Below are 15,526 nucleotides of genomic sequence, written 5' to 3'. Positions count from 1 at the left end.
CTTGACTTCTCTTCATGGATGCATTAATGTAATACATTCTGTATGAATGTGTCGGACATATTAGACCTCCTCAGATGGATCCTACCTATTACCCACTGCATCTGCTTCTGACTTTCTTCCTCGCTTTTGACATATACCTTTAACATGTACTTCCATTCATTGCTAATAAGGCACCATTCATCATCTGCTTGAAGGCAGAGGCTTATGCGGTTTAGCTGTTGCTAACTTTAGCCGCATCACGTTGTATATAGAAAAGCAGCAACATGCTACATTTCTTTGAAGATCCCCTCCCTGTGTTTCACGGCTCAGTAACTTCTGTTAAACCTATTGGGGGAAAGATGACAGTTTGTCAGGTTTTTTTGAATATTTTTGTCACTTAACGTCTTGCAACACTGTAATTTCAGAAGGCTGATTTCCACCCTCTTCAGACCTTTTTTATTTAAAGATAATTGTAGCCTCTACAGAGCAACACTGACAGGTGAAATAGCAGATAAGCTTAGTTACCCCATCTAAGCGGTGATGATCCACCTCCCACTTCTTCTCCCTGCATAGTAACACTGGGTGGACTTTACAGGCCAACTATGTCTGCACTGATTTTAGATCTTAATCCAAACCCCTGAAGCCACACCCCTTAAGGATACACCCCCCCAAAACATGTCACTGACCATCTGAAGCCACACCCCTTAAGGATACACCCCCCCAAAACATGTCACTGACCATCTGAAGCCACACCCCTTAAGGATACACCCCCCCAAAACATATCACTGACCATCTGAAGCCACACCCCTTAAGGATACACCCCCCCAAAACATGTCACTGACCATCTGAAGCCGCACCCCTTAAGGATACACCCCCCCAAAACATCTCACTGACCATCTGAAGCCACACCCCTTAAGGATACACCCCCCCAAAACATGTCACTGACCATCTGAAGCCACACCCCTTAAGGATACACCCCCCCCAAAACATGTCACTGACCATCTGAAGCCACACCCCTTAAGGATACACCCCCCCAAAACATGTGACTGACCATCTGAAGCCACACCCCTTAAGGATACACCCCCACAAAACATGTCACTGACCATCTGAAGCCGCACCCCTTAAAGACACACCCCTGAAGCTACAATCCTTAGGCCACACCCCCAAAAACCTTGTTTTTCTAAAACTTTATCACAGAATGATGCCTCAGTTGAAAGAAGAACGGGCCTCCAATGGTAGTTTTTCCACCACCATGGGAAAATCAGCCAGCGTGGAAGAAGTGTGGAGACGGGGGATGCGGTGGGAGGGAGTGAAGCTGCTCCGACCCTGCCTTAGTCTGCGCGGAGGGAAGACATGGCGTCCCAGGTAGGACCGAAACTTGTCATGGAGGGAGGCATAGATGAAAGGGTTGTAGCAGGCTGAGCTCATAGCCAGCAGGTGGCAGGAGACCTGGATCACATTGATGTGGTTCTTCCCAAGAATGGAGAAGTCGGCATCCAAGTCACGGATGAGGTTCACCACCTGCAGGGGGAGCCAGGAAAAGGCGAAGCAGAGCACCGACACCAGCAGCAGCTGGAACGTTTTGCGTTTTTTGCGGCCCCACTTCGCACGGCTGGAGGCCGCCACTGCTCCGGGCATGCTCCGGCGCCGCAGGTGGTGGGAGATGGCACAGTAGGAGACGGACACGGCCGCTAGGGGCACGAAGTAGGAGAGCAGCAGGACAGCACAGGAGTAGATCAGCCGGCCCCGCTCCTGGCCCTGCCAGAATTCCTCACAGATGGCCATGTGGTGACCCGCCTCGCTCAGGTCGAGATAGCCCGTGTGTAGGGCGGTTGGGACGGAGAGGGCCAGGGCGCAGACCCAAATGCCAACCACTAGGCTCCAGCAGAAGCGGCGGCCCAGTCGGCGCCGGATGGGGTACGCCACCACGACGTAGCGGTCCACAGCAATGGCGGTGAGCGAAAGCACGGCCACGAAGACGGTGGCGGCCTGCATGAGGGTGACGAAGTGACACATGAGGCGGCCAAAGACCCAGCCCCTGAGGTCGAAGGCGTAGGAGGCCGTCAGGGGCACGCAGAAGAGACACATGACCAGGTCGGCAAGCGCCAAGTTGCCGATCAGGAAGTTGGTGGTGCTGTGGAGCTTCTTGTTAAAAACGATGAGGAGGAGCAGCAGAAGATTGCCGCAGCAGGCCACGATCACCAGCATGGCATAAAGAGGGATGAAGAGCGGCTTCAGGTCAAAGAGAAGGTCCAGGCCTGTGAAAGATGAAGAGGAGGAGATCGAGGGCGCGGTGGAGATGTTTTCCCAGGATCCATTTGGAAAGAACCTCTTATCCATCATAACAGAAGGCATTCCTGCAGGCCCAGATGTGAAGCAGTAACTCCTATAAAACAATAAGAAAAAGACAGTTATTATGAAGATCTCACAATCTACACATCTAATTATCAGTATCAGGAGAGGAAGTGAACTCTACCGAGTATAAAGGGTTTTGTCAGTGCTAAAATCATTAAAGAATCACTAAATCAACCGCTGTGGATGCACAAACGTTTTATAGATATCCAGGATCTTAAACTAAATGATTATATATAAACCTGCAGCCATTAAACCATTCCTTATGCATGTTTATAGTGGAAAAAAAAACACAAAATCAGAGATATTCCATTAATTCAGGTGTGCAAGCTCACACTTAAGAAACACAAATTTGTTGCAAAGAAATTTCAGCATCCGAAAAGGCCATTGCTTTCAACTCCATTACAATATCCATAAACCGAATCAGAGACACTAATAAAGTCACCGAGGCCATAGGCCATGCCAGTATTACAGCAGATACAGACGATAACTTGGCTCGACTAAATGTCAGCTTTAGTCATGGAGCACTGGAGTGAATCAAAAGTTTTAAGGTTCACATATACTGTATAACACCAGGATCAAACAGGAATATAAATCAAACAATATTGTATTGTATTATTATAATACTGATGTAATATTGCCAAGTATCTCCTCTGGCCCTATTTTATTTTTACAAATTTACAACTGAATGTCCCATTTATTTCTAAATGAATGTATGAAAATTGTCCATATTTGAATGAGTTCAAAACAGTCAAGCCAAATGCCGATCCAAAGCCTTCGTTTGCTTTCTAAACATTTCAGTTGTCCTCATGCTTTCGTGGGAGGCTAATGTTTTGTTGTTCAGTTGTTCATCGAGTTCATTCTTCCTGTCTTTATCATGCTGAACGGTGCCATAGATTTCTTTCAGGGGACATAAAAGCCTCCTCTGTGTCCAGACGGGTCCATCGGTTTCTACAGTGCGATGTTAAAAATAGCAGTGAAACATTTGGAGGTGAGCAGTGTGTGTTCAGCAAATGTTTTCAGGGGATTGATTTTTAAAATGTATTTATCGATTTTGTTTTTTTTCCCCCCCGCCGTAATGAAAGCGGAGTCGCAGTCTGAGAATCTGTCCTGTCCCCCTCTTTCTGTCTCCACTCGACTCTGAAATCTGGTTGACAACTTCAGACGTGACTGTTGAAAAGTGTCCGCCGAACTCAATTATTATGTGTGATGGCATCCAGGTCGCCCTATTTTGAGTGTGTACCTCCATGACACCTACACCTAACAAGAAGGTCACTGCTAATTTCACACGTCCTAAGTTAACTAATTACCCTGCAGAGTCATTGCACCTCCCCATCTCTGCCAGTAAGCGGCGCTACACTAACAGAAGGTCAAACAAGAATCCCTGGGCTCTAAACACCGCAACTGGAACTGCCATCGTGTTGTAAAATGAGAAGAATACCAAGAGCCAGTTATTAAAATGCGAGTCTTGCAAGAAGGATGGCATGAAGAAATCTGATTACTAACGATCGCGGGTGGTAACCTTGGTGACACGTGACTGGTTCATTCTCTCCAAGTTTTATAGTTTAATAAAAAAAAAAAAAGTAAAAAAAAACCAAAGAATTATAACAGCAAAGGGGGACAAAGAGGAATCTTATGACCCACAGATTGTCCACTTTGCTGCCAAAGTGGTGACTCCACACGGCACCTGAAGTACAGAATCAATGGTTATACATTCTCCTTCCTCCACCTCCAAAATGAACGACCAAAGTGCTGAACCAATGAGTCAGTCACTCGTGTGGTGTACTGTACATCGCTAAAGCTTTACTAAGGTCATGTCAAAGCTTTGACCAAAACAACGCATCCGTCAGTCTGACTGCCCCCATGTCCTGCTAATAAGACTATTAACCTTTCCAGCCTGATTCTCTGTCTATAATGATTTTCTATCAACACAGGCTTAAATGTTTGATTAGCCATATGCTAATGTGAATAAATGTGTCTAAGGTGAGAAACTACTTACATTAGTTCATTACTCATTAGCACTCCACAGCTACGGCATCCTAGTGCTTGTTAAACCTTAGTGCAAACAATATATTTATAGCACAAATTAATTTTATATACTGATACATAAAGTACCCTACGTCATTGTCAGCACCTGTTTGTCCCAGTCTTTCGCGTCTTTCCCCCGTTTGACCAGCAGGTGTCACTGTCCATCCTGTCCTCCCTGTTAAAGTATTTAGCGTGTTTCCCTTACTCCTTGAGTGGCTGCATAGCTCAATGAGCTGAGCATGCAGCTACCTGTAATCCCCTCTGTTGTGTGTTTGAATCTTGCCTCTGTTTTTGTATTTTGTTCCCTTTTCCCATTTATCAGTTTTCTGGTTCTTGTGATTCTGTGGATTGTTTTTCAGTTTGGGGATTTTTGCTCTGCCTTGGTTCTGTTTTACCTGCCTCTGTTATTTTCCCAGTGTTTAGTTTCTGTTTTCTTGTTTCTTTGTCAGTTCTTAGTTTCCCTGTTAGTTTCTGAGTTTCTTGAGTTAATTATTAGTTTCACTTGTTGCCTGCTGATCCTTGTGTGTTTCCTGATCCCTTGTTGTCCTGCACAATCCCTGAATGGTTGATTGTTTTATGTCTCACTACTTGTGTTGTTACCCCATTTCACTTTCGGTATTTCAGTTCCTGTCTTAGTTCAGATCTCCAGAGGGTCATTGAATGTCTGAATGCCAGTGATGTTGAATGTTGTGTTATTTGTATTCTACTTGCCCACCTGCCCCTTGTTGCCCAGACCCATTTGTAATTAGTCTTTTTTTATCCCTTTTTACTTTTGACCCCTCGTGGTCTGATTTTGTTTTGTAGTGTTTTCCTGCATTTTCAGTTCTGTTAATAAACCCTTGTCCTGTGAGTCACCAGTGGGTTGTCCACCTTTCTGCCTGCACCATCCCTCGTCCTTGTGCAAGAACCACCCAGGTCAGTGTCCATGCGTGTGAGTGCCCTGTTACAGAGTGATGCATTGTCTGCGGTGCACCCTGCATTTAATACATTATTCTTAAAATAAAAAATATACAGTATATTATTACTGATTTTGAAGAGCAGTTGGGTCTTCACATATAAAATGAGTGTAGTTGTATGGCATCGTTTATATGATACTTTAATTAGTATGCTAGCATCATAAAATAATAGTATCCTAATAATAATAAAAAATAGTACAACTATTTCCCCAAAATGAGTCACTCATATCTTTTGTTTGCCTCAAGAATGCTGGATAATTGTTGCGAATAGGCACTTATCCTCTGAACAGATCCCTGCTCTCTCTTGGAGCTGTCTATCTCTGTGGGATCCATAAATAACATATTAAGCTAATCATGGACAATGCAAGTATGGGCTGAGGTCTGCCTGCAAGGATGCATTGTGGTCCTGTGAAGCACTGAGTCATCATTCATTTAGTTCGCAGGATTATTCTTGCACTCGGAGGAGTAACAAGGAGTGATTTTTAATCATCATTTCAGCTTAGGAATTTCTTTAATGAAATGTAATGCATTAATATGTATTTGCAAGAAGACATGATAGCTTTCTTTGAATCTAAAATAAAATAAAATAAAATAAAATAGAGTATTGCATCTGTCTTTTGTCCAAGCTTTGTCTCATTTGCCCCACCAAGTACACACTCACACAGTACCATTTGGCAGGGGCATTCATGAGCTTAGCGCAAGTATCCAAGGGTGTCCTGTCCCTCAAATAGCCAAGTGTGCAGCGTGCTTAATGTACACTCTATCCACACTTTGGCAAATAATGCATGGAAGGGATTTTTGGCGAAGTATATAGACTACAATACACCGTATGAGTGACGACTCAGGTTTACATCGAACACAAGGAAGTCTGCCGGCTAAATAGGGTTCCAGCATGCCTCCAAAGAAGTTTCAATTAAACTGCGCAAAGTTGTATAATGTCTGATTACATAGTCCAGGCTAAAGTGAAGGACAACCCCAAACGCAACTAACACAAATGATAGTTGATAGTAGTGTGTCCTTTATTTACCTCTTCAGTTTTCAGGTGTGTCCCATTGCTTTCAAGAAATTCCCTTGCACTTGGACTCTTCACATACACTTGCATACTTTGAGTCTTACATCAACATATGTCACCAAAGTGTGTAGTGTCTCACACACACAGTACTCGCCCGGTATCTGCAGGTGACAGGTCCAAGACCTACCACGGATGACTGAAACCACAGAAAATAGCGAACCCTCCGTAACACTATATATAATGTAATTTTCAGGTACATTATAGTGAATATCGTTATTAATGCCTATAATTGCCAGAAATGTAGCATTCATAACGTATGTGCGTTTAAACATTCAGTAGTATTAACTTAATACTAACTTACATTTTTATGTGTAATTGTGTTTTGACATTTATATGGCAATACATCATCCTCAATTTTTTCATGCTGTTTTATTTCCCGTGTGCAAAGCAGTTTTGGGATATTGAAGTGGTAGTGCAGCTGCGTGAGCCGTCATCACTGTTGACTTGCTTCATGGGGGCATAATGGACCACTCCCCCTTAGTCCCTGCTGCTTTGAGACACACTTCAATATGGCAACGGGTCTCGGGAACGTGCAAACGAAGCCGAGTGCTGAGGCGAGTGTGTAGGGACTCGTGTGAGATTGGGTCTCAATGTGACAAATGAGTTTCATCTCTACTCATAAATGTATGTTGAGCAGTAGAATAAAACTTTTCCAAACACTTAAAATGCATGGTGCTTTTATAGTAGAAGCATATTGATGTAGATTTCAGAATGAGTATCGGTCCTCGGGAGAGAAGGAGTAGCATATTGTGAACAGTACAGCAGCTCGTGGCTGGACACTGACACACGCTAAGAGCAATTTATTAGTCACTGATTCGCCGTGCTAAATGCCTGTGAGCTGTGGGAGGAATCTATTTGCCAGCTCAAAATGCTAAATAAAAATGAATGGCCTGCTAGGTAGAACAACACAAAAAGCATCACAGGATAAGATAAGAACATAAGAAATTTACAAACGAGAGAAGGCCATTCAGCCCATGAAGCTCGTTTGGGGATAACTCAACTAATAGCTCAGAGCTGTTAACATGAGATCTAGCTCTGATTTAAAGGAACCCAGGGTTTTAGCTTGCGCTACACTAGCAGGAAGACTATTCCATACTCCAACTACACGCTGTGTAAAGAAGTGCTTCCTCAAATAAATTTTAAAATATTCTCCCCCTAATTTCTACTTATGGCCATGAGTTTTAGTATTTAAACTAACATTGAAATAGCTATTTAGCTGAACAGCATCCCAACCTGTTAGAATCTTATATACCTGGATCATGTCTCCCCTTAGTCTCCTTTGCTCGAGGCTAAACAGATTCAGCTCAGCTAACCTCTCCTCATAAGACAACCTCTAAGACCAGGAATCATTCTCGTAACCCTATGTTGTACCCTTTCCAAGGCAGCAATGTCCTTCTTAAGGTATGGTGACCAAACACAATATTCTAGGTGGGGTCTGTCACACCCGGCTCGTCCGATCCACGTGTGTGCCACGCCCCCCTCATTACCTCGTGTTACTTCCGGATTGTAATCACCTGTTGCTTGTTCAGATCAGCCTGTCTTGTGTATTTAGTCCGCGTCTAAGTCAGTATCCCCCAGATCTGTCATTGTGGTGTTATGTTCCTTGCCGTGTGCCTCTGTCTCCCTGCCAAAATACCCCGTTTGTCCGTATTTACGGCTCCGCTCGCCTGCTTCTCTGCTCGCCAGCTTGCCAACGTAACAGGGTCTTACCAAGGAATTATATAATCGTAGCATCACCTTCCTTGACTTAAACTCCACACACCTAGAGATGTAACCCAACATCCTATTGGCCTTTATTATTGCTTTTGGTGAGAGTGGGACATGGAAGCATCAACATACACACCGAGGTCTTTCTTCTTATGAACCCATAAAATATCTATACTGAACGCTGAAATCTTACTAAATGGTGGTAAGTTACTCGTGTTCTCTACTGTGAACACCCGTGTAAAATAATCATTAAACTCATTTACTATATCAATTTCATTTTCAATTATAAGGCCCTTAAAATCCTGCAAATTAGTGATTTCAGCTTTTAGAGCTCTTTTGGAGTTAAAATATTGGAAGAAACTTTTATTGTCATCCTTAGCTTCCAATGCAATCTTTCTTCCTACATTCCTCTTGAAGAGTCTAATGTTGTTTTGTAACTCAACCTGTAGACTTAAATACTCCTGCTTTATTTTGAAATCATTAGTTAATTTCCGTTTGTAGAACAGAGCCCTTTTCCTCCTGACTTTAAAATTAACTTCAAATTTAGCCATGTTGTGATCACTACCGTCCAGTGGTTCTAAAACCTCTAATTTTCCAATCCTATCCTGGTTATTAGAGAAAACAAGATCAAGAAGGGCTTCTCCCCTGGTAGGGGTATTAACAAACTGAGTAAAAAAACAATCCTGTACTAATTCCTCCATCTCAAGTTCATTTACAGAAGAGCCATAATCATAATCCTGATATTGTCATAAAACATTCTGCTTTCCTCTGCAGCTACATTAGGTGCTCAATAGCAAACACCAACAATTAGGCCATTTGTGTTTTTAGCATCTAGTTTTATCCATACAGCTTCTGTACTTTTATTTTTATCAGTGAGCTCCCTTGCCTGCAAGTTTTCTTTTACGTATACTGCAACACCACCTCCCTTCTTGCCTATCCGGTCTCTATGGAACAGCGTATAACCATCCATATTATATTCTTCTCCCTCATTGTCACTCATCCATGTTTCTGTTATTCCTATAATGTCGTGTCTGATGAAATTAAAGCCTCTAAGTCATGAATTTTGTTTCTAATACTCTTAGCATTTAAATACAGACCGCAAATGGTAGGCCTTTTATAGTGCCCACTTTTAATATTAATTGGGGTTTTCCGTCTCTCCCCACCTATATTCTTAACTAACCTCCCTGCCCCCCCAGTCCCTAATTTAAACATTCCTCAACTAATCTACACATACGCCTCCCCAATACACCAGTTCCCCTCTGGTTCAGATGTAACCCGTCCGGCTTGAACAGGTCCCACCTGTTCCAGAAGGTCTTTCAGTGCCCCATAAACCTAAACCCCTCTTTCCTACACCACCCTTTTAGCTACGCGTTTAATCTCCTTATCTCAGCTAACTTAGCCTGGCTTGAACGTGGCACGAGACATATTCCAGAGAATACCACCGTGGATGTTCTACTTCTAAGCTTATTGGCGACTTCTATAAATTTATCCTGCAGAACAGCCCTTCTACCCTTGCCTTTGTCATTGGTGCCAACATGCACCACGACCACTGGATCCACCCCAGCTGGGGCCAAAAGCCTATCCACACGATTCGGAGGTCCCCTACCTGGGCACCAGGCAGGCAAGACACCGCACAGGGGCCTCTATTATGGGTGCACACATAACTATCTACACCTCTAATAATTGAATCCCCTACTTTCACAACCTCCCTCCTCCTGGGGGTAACTTTTCAGCAATCACCATGCCTAATGACAGAGAGAAATCGAAAATCACCAAAGGAAACTTTTATGTTACTTTTAAAGTGAGACCTTAAATACAGGCATTTGGCTATTATTCCTCTAAATATCTCTCAATTTGGTTAATATTATTACAAAGTGAAAAGAAAGTACTGTCATTTTAAGTTTTTTCTCCTTTCTTTCAAAGATTCCCAAGTTTAAAAACTATAAAGTTCTGTTAATGTTCAGTCTTTGATTTTCTATGACACGAATAAAATTTGTGAATGTACCTGTTTATGCCTAAATATGCAGTTTTTATTTTGCATTCAAAGGCAGGTGCTTGTAAACAATTTTTGTCAATAAGGTGTATAGTGACTGCATCAATCATGAAACATAACATTAGGCCCTGCATCTTCCAGGGAAAAAGCTACATTTTATTTTCATGCAGAAAAAGGAATATAAATGCAGCATGTGCATTACCATATGGAAGGAAGAGTGAAGGTTTGATTTTGAGTCGGTTCTTGTGATTTCCTCAGGGGGGAATTCACATAAAACCACAATATGTGAAATTCAGTTCCCCTCGATTTGCAAAAGTAATCATATATATCCTAGGGCGACCAATCTTTCTCAGGTAGGACTTCAGAATGTTCAAAATTGTTTGCGATGGGCTCAAAAAAAATTCAAAACAGCAGTTGATAACATTCAATAGCTCAATTTTCCTGGAAAATGTCACTTTTGGCATTGGCTAGCATTTGGCAGCTACATCATGTTATGCCAGCACAACACATGGAACTGAGTATCATCTGAAATCAGGGGAAGAAATGCTCAGTGATATTTTTCTTTTCTTGCAGACCCTCTCATCCTTTGCAAAGCTGGCTGACACTTACAAACACTTTACTTGGGCAAGAGGAAGAGGAGAGAAAAGAGATAAAGCTATGTCAGACAGTCAGACTCATCAGGGTAGCCCTCGGCTAAGGAGTTTTGTGCAGAGTGTTGCGAGTTCATCTCCGCATATCCACTCAAGCACAGTCAGGTGTGATCACACATATCTTTACTGCCCTCTGGAGTGATACTGACATCGTGAACTCCACACTCCCTACTTCCTCTAAACCATATATTCATGCTTTGCTTTTGTAAGTAATAACATAAAAGAAAAAAGGTTTTGTTGATGATATAATAGTAAAGAGCAACAAAATTTCCATTGAGCACTGGGAGAACACTGGACTTCTTGTTAACATTAAAGGCTTGTGGGAAGTATGGGATGGGAGAATCCTCTCATTTCCCATGAGCAATGAATGTCCCACATGTTCCATGTCCCAGAAAGCACAGAGCACACCGGAAGAGGTGCCAGTCTATCGCAGAGCACACCGGAAGAGGTGCCAGTCTATCGCAGAGCACACCGGAAGAGGTGCCAGTCTATCTCAGAGCACACCGGAAGAGGTGCCATTCCATCACACAGACACACACCAGCAATTTGGAGAAACCAAAACACAGGAAGCAAAGCAGGGTAGTTTTAGGTCTGCAGAATTTTGTGAAATGGGTTTGTTTATGTAAAAAGGCTATTTTCCCAGTCAAGATCATTCTCTCTGGATCTGAACTAATATGATTGTTGTGAATAAATATGACTCTCAAATAACTGATGCTATGACAACTCAATGGGTAGAGCCATCCTGCTCACTTTTTCAGGGTTGTGGGGTCGTTTACAACCCCTGAAATTAGTATATTTTTAGTATATCTGTGGATTTAGTACATTTTCATATCTGTGTGTTTCCTTAGGCAAGCCACAGATGCGGGTTTTAGGTGAACTGATGGATCTAAATTTCCCATATCATTTATGAAACTGAGCCCTGTGACAGGCTGACATTCTGGCTTGGGTGTCAAAATAGCGCTTTAACAATATTCTATTTTTCAAACATGATTCAAACCATATTAGATTTCACTTTGCTAAAAGCAGCACCAGGGGTGTCACTAGGGTTCTAAGACATCAGGGGCTCAGCCCAGAGACCCAATCTATTCGAGGGTCATCATGTTGATTGTGATGACTGTAACATAATAAAATTATGAATGTTTTGAAACAGCCCTGGATTGTTGTCGTGTACGAAATTCTCAAACTGAGATTATAGTCGTTAAAACATCCAGGATAAATAAATCATTCGAGGCTCGTTCCGATTAATTCAGGGCTTCAGGCTCATGAAATGTCTGAGTAGCGCTGAAGCTCAAAAAAGCATTATATACTAAAAAAGCCGCACAGCTAGCCAACACATCTCATGTGATAAGAAATAAATATTCACATCACAATTCCTATGTTCAAAACGCCCAACAACAAAGCGCTATCAGAGTACTCAGTACTCAGTAATACACATGGGGTAAATAAATATAAATAGTTTATACATGTGAGTAAGAATCCGAAATGAATATGAGTAAGAATCCGAAATGAATATGAGTAATGAATCCGAAATGAATGAATATTGTAGAATGGGGCATTCTAGGACTAACAACTGTTCGAAAGTCACATGATTTGGTGAAAGAAACCATTTGGCTAGCTTTCCGAACCAACGACACACTGAGAAGCACACACAACGGAAATGATCCAAAATACGAAGACCTCACTTTTTAGTAAAAATAAACACATGGATTAGGGCAGAGAAGAAGCACTTGTCACAGTCGTAACAAATGCATTTCGTTTCGTTTTTGGTGTCATTTCCACTTTCGTTCTCACCAGTTTGAGTGCTGTCTTCAGCAGGAAAGATAACTGAATATTATCAGCTTGAAAGCCTCGACAGTCCACAGAAGTGATGTCCCCTGGTTTTGGTTCTAATGGCTAGTAGATGGGCACTTTTCCTGATTTTCTATCCTTGTCTCCAGCACTCACTGGCTTTAATGATAAGGGGAACTCTTCAGACTTAACGGATATCGCAGATCTCATTCTGTTGATACGGTGAACACCTTATTATTGTCTATTGTGGCTCGCTTTGTAAGAGGGATGGTCGCAGAAGCAGCAATCAGCCCAATGTGAAATGCATGCAGTTGGGAAGCTGCAGATGAACTGTTCTCCTTCTAGGGGGCAACAGTAGGGGGCTTGGTTGGGGGTGGACTGTGGCTGGGGAACGTGAAAGGCAGGGGTCATGTCTTAGAGAAAAGTAGTAATCAAGGGATGATTGTGGCGGCTGAAAACGTACATTTAAGCATCACGGATTTTGCTGACGAAATTGATCAGAGGGTCAACATGTATGTATTTTATCCCCATTATCCTCAAAATGGCCAGCCCTTGCAGCACTAAAAGAACAGCCCAGATATACCTAGACCGCATTAATGAAAGCCATGCTTTTAAAGGTCAAGTAAGAACTGGAATACGTGAGAAACTTATCCTAAAATCCGAGGCCTGGGTCTTATCATTCCCATCAATATACGGTGACGTCTTTGTCAGATGGGCAGCTAAAGGTGGATTGGGAGAGGGGGGGACAGCACTGTCCCCCAGGCCTGTTGCGTCACTCGATGACGTTTGGATCAGAAGAGGTGTGTGATACTTTCTCCCCCCACCCCCCACCACTGAGCTGGCAGCAGCACTATGCATCGTGCCAACCTATGAGAAACTGAATTATTCACTATTTCTGAATGAGAGAACATTGTGAATATTTTGAATGAGAATTAATTCCCACATGTCTAGCGATCTCTCAAGATAACTGTTTAATGCACTGAAATATACACAAATGGCACCGAATCATGCATAACATACATTAATCCAGAGATTCCTTGGAGTGTTCAGGGCGGCAGACCCTAAATGTTTTATAAAGACGGCATTGAAAAATGTTCCTGGTGTATTAAACATACAATTATTTCTTTAGCCACAAAAGTTACTGAGCAGAACTGATTTGCTGCTTCAGCGCTCATCTACCTACCCAACCTGTACCCAGGTTGTCAAAGACCTCCAGCTGTACATAAATCAATAGAATGGAATGCAGATTGCAGCAGACGGTTTTTGGGATTCTTCGAGCCGTAGACAATGATTACAGCTAATCCAGGAGAAGCACACGACAGTCCCTCCTGCAAAGCGAGATCTGGGGTCTTGGGATTGACTCTGTTTATTGTTAAGAGAGGAATCAGTTGGTTTGGGAGAGCCTTCAGTGTCCTCTCCATCGAGACAAAAAATGATTAAGTCTTCTTGCAAATAATGGATGTGACATGAGACATTGGGGACAGTCAAATGTCACAATGCCTTAATCCTGAAGATCAGTATGGCCTTAATATTTAGCCTATGTATCTTAGTATGGTGAACTAAAGAAATTACATGGCAGGGCACCTTTTCAGTCACAAAAGGCCATCAAAATCTGCATATAACCTGTACCTCTGTATGCAAACAACCTCTCAGTTTTACCCTGTATTTCAATAAACCCTAGATCCTAAGTGATTATCTGAATCCCATTTTGAAAAATCTTATTATCACAGAGTATTGAATCTAGCGCGATAAGTGTCACATGAATTACACACTTCATCTTTCATCACAACATGAATAAATCGCTGCTATAATCTTTATTTTCACTTGTTCCTTATGTTTCGCCCTAAGGACATATAGAGAACGTGCGCATCGTGAACCGAATCAATGCATTTCCGATACTCAGTTGCAATTATTTAACGTTATTAACGCAGTTCACGTACAGGATTTTGTCTTTGTTCTTATTTACTGGTCATTTCAAGCAAACACACTATAGTTTTTAATATTAAAAACTATAATGAAATCACTAAGCTGATGAGGAATTGTTTGATAATTTAGTTGTTTTGTCAGTTTACAAACTTGAGGATCCGAAGACATAGAAAGCGTACATTTCTTCATACTTTTCAAATAGGCTACTATATTTTCAAGTATATAAAAACACTTTGGCATCAGATGGATGCTGACAAAATGACTGCACGTACCATCCTAAATGTAAGCCCTTTCAAAACCCATAAACACTTTCCTTGAAACATATATTTATTTGTCAAGATTTAAAGAAGTCTATAACAAAAACATTTTACATTTTGACAAAAAAAAAAAAACCCATGTATGCATTACGAAATCATAAAGTTGAAAGACATAATCTACCTTAACGATATCGGCGGCTGACTTCAAGCGCTCAAAATCTGACTTCGAAAAGCATCATTTTGGGAAAAACGGGAAATGTGGATCTATGAAAAGAAATCGCCCTTAAAGTTCTTGCATTCTGGATAAATCCCGAAGTCCATTCATGTACTGAGCTGTGAAATCAAGCGTCCAGCAAGTAAATACCTTCGCGTAAAATCATGGAAAAGGAGCAATCAATTCGCCTTGAGCTCTTGCAGGGAGAAATTGACCTGCATCGATGCCCCGTTCCGGAGGAGCCGTCTTCTGGACTCCTGGATCTGATCGGAGTTGGAATTGAAGAAAAAAAAATCAAACCCTTCTCATATCAACAGGCTGGATAAATGGGTCCATTACAGCGGATGTCTTTTAAAAGGACTCAAAACAGATAAAGACGTTTTGTTTTCACCAAGGCTTGTAACCATATTATTTAGTGGGACATTGAGAAAAAATAACCAAAACCGACTAGAGCCTTTTGGTGTTAAAAGGGAGGAGGAAGTGTGAGAGGCTTGGAGGCACTGGAAGTGCTATAAGGCTTCTCGTTTTGCCTCTGAATTGAAGTTTACCTGGCAGCAAACTGAAAACTGCCGTTATCATATTGAAAATCACGTTTCACTTGGTC

General features: G+C 42.1%; 1 protein-coding gene and 1 long non-coding RNA gene across 2 annotated transcripts in view; one reads left to right on the top strand and one right to left on the bottom strand.

Annotated features, from left to right (window-relative positions):
* LOC111852452 (uncharacterized) overlaps nt 1-1,233 on the top strand; it is a 44,485-nt gene extending 43,252 nt beyond the window's left edge. Inside the window, exon 4 of the long non-coding RNA XR_011982589.1 lies at nt 1,177-1,233. This is a non-coding gene — a long non-coding RNA (uncharacterized lncRNA). The remainder of the gene's footprint in view (nt 1-1,176) is intronic.
* On the bottom strand, nt 1,021-15,434 carry prlh2r (prolactin releasing hormone 2 receptor). The gene is made up of 2 exons (XM_023828388.2): nt 14,890-15,434; nt 1,021-2,365 (listed from the first exon to the last, which is right to left on the bottom strand). Exon 2 carries the CDS (start codon nt 2,332-2,334, stop codon nt 1,186-1,188), a length of 1,149 nt encoding a protein of 382 aa, XP_023684156.1. The 5' UTR covers nt 2,335-2,365; nt 14,890-15,434; the 3' UTR covers nt 1,021-1,185.
* Nucleotides 15,435-15,526: the final 92 nt, after the last annotated feature.

This window comes from Paramormyrops kingsleyae, chromosome 14 (genome assembly GCF_048594095.1).
Source record: "Paramormyrops kingsleyae isolate MSU_618 chromosome 14, PKINGS_0.4, whole genome shotgun sequence".
NCBI lineage: Eukaryota > Metazoa > Chordata > Actinopteri > Osteoglossiformes > Mormyridae > Paramormyrops > Paramormyrops kingsleyae.
Note: the sequence above shows the minus strand (reverse complement) of the source record. Positions and strands in the feature narration are given on the sequence as shown.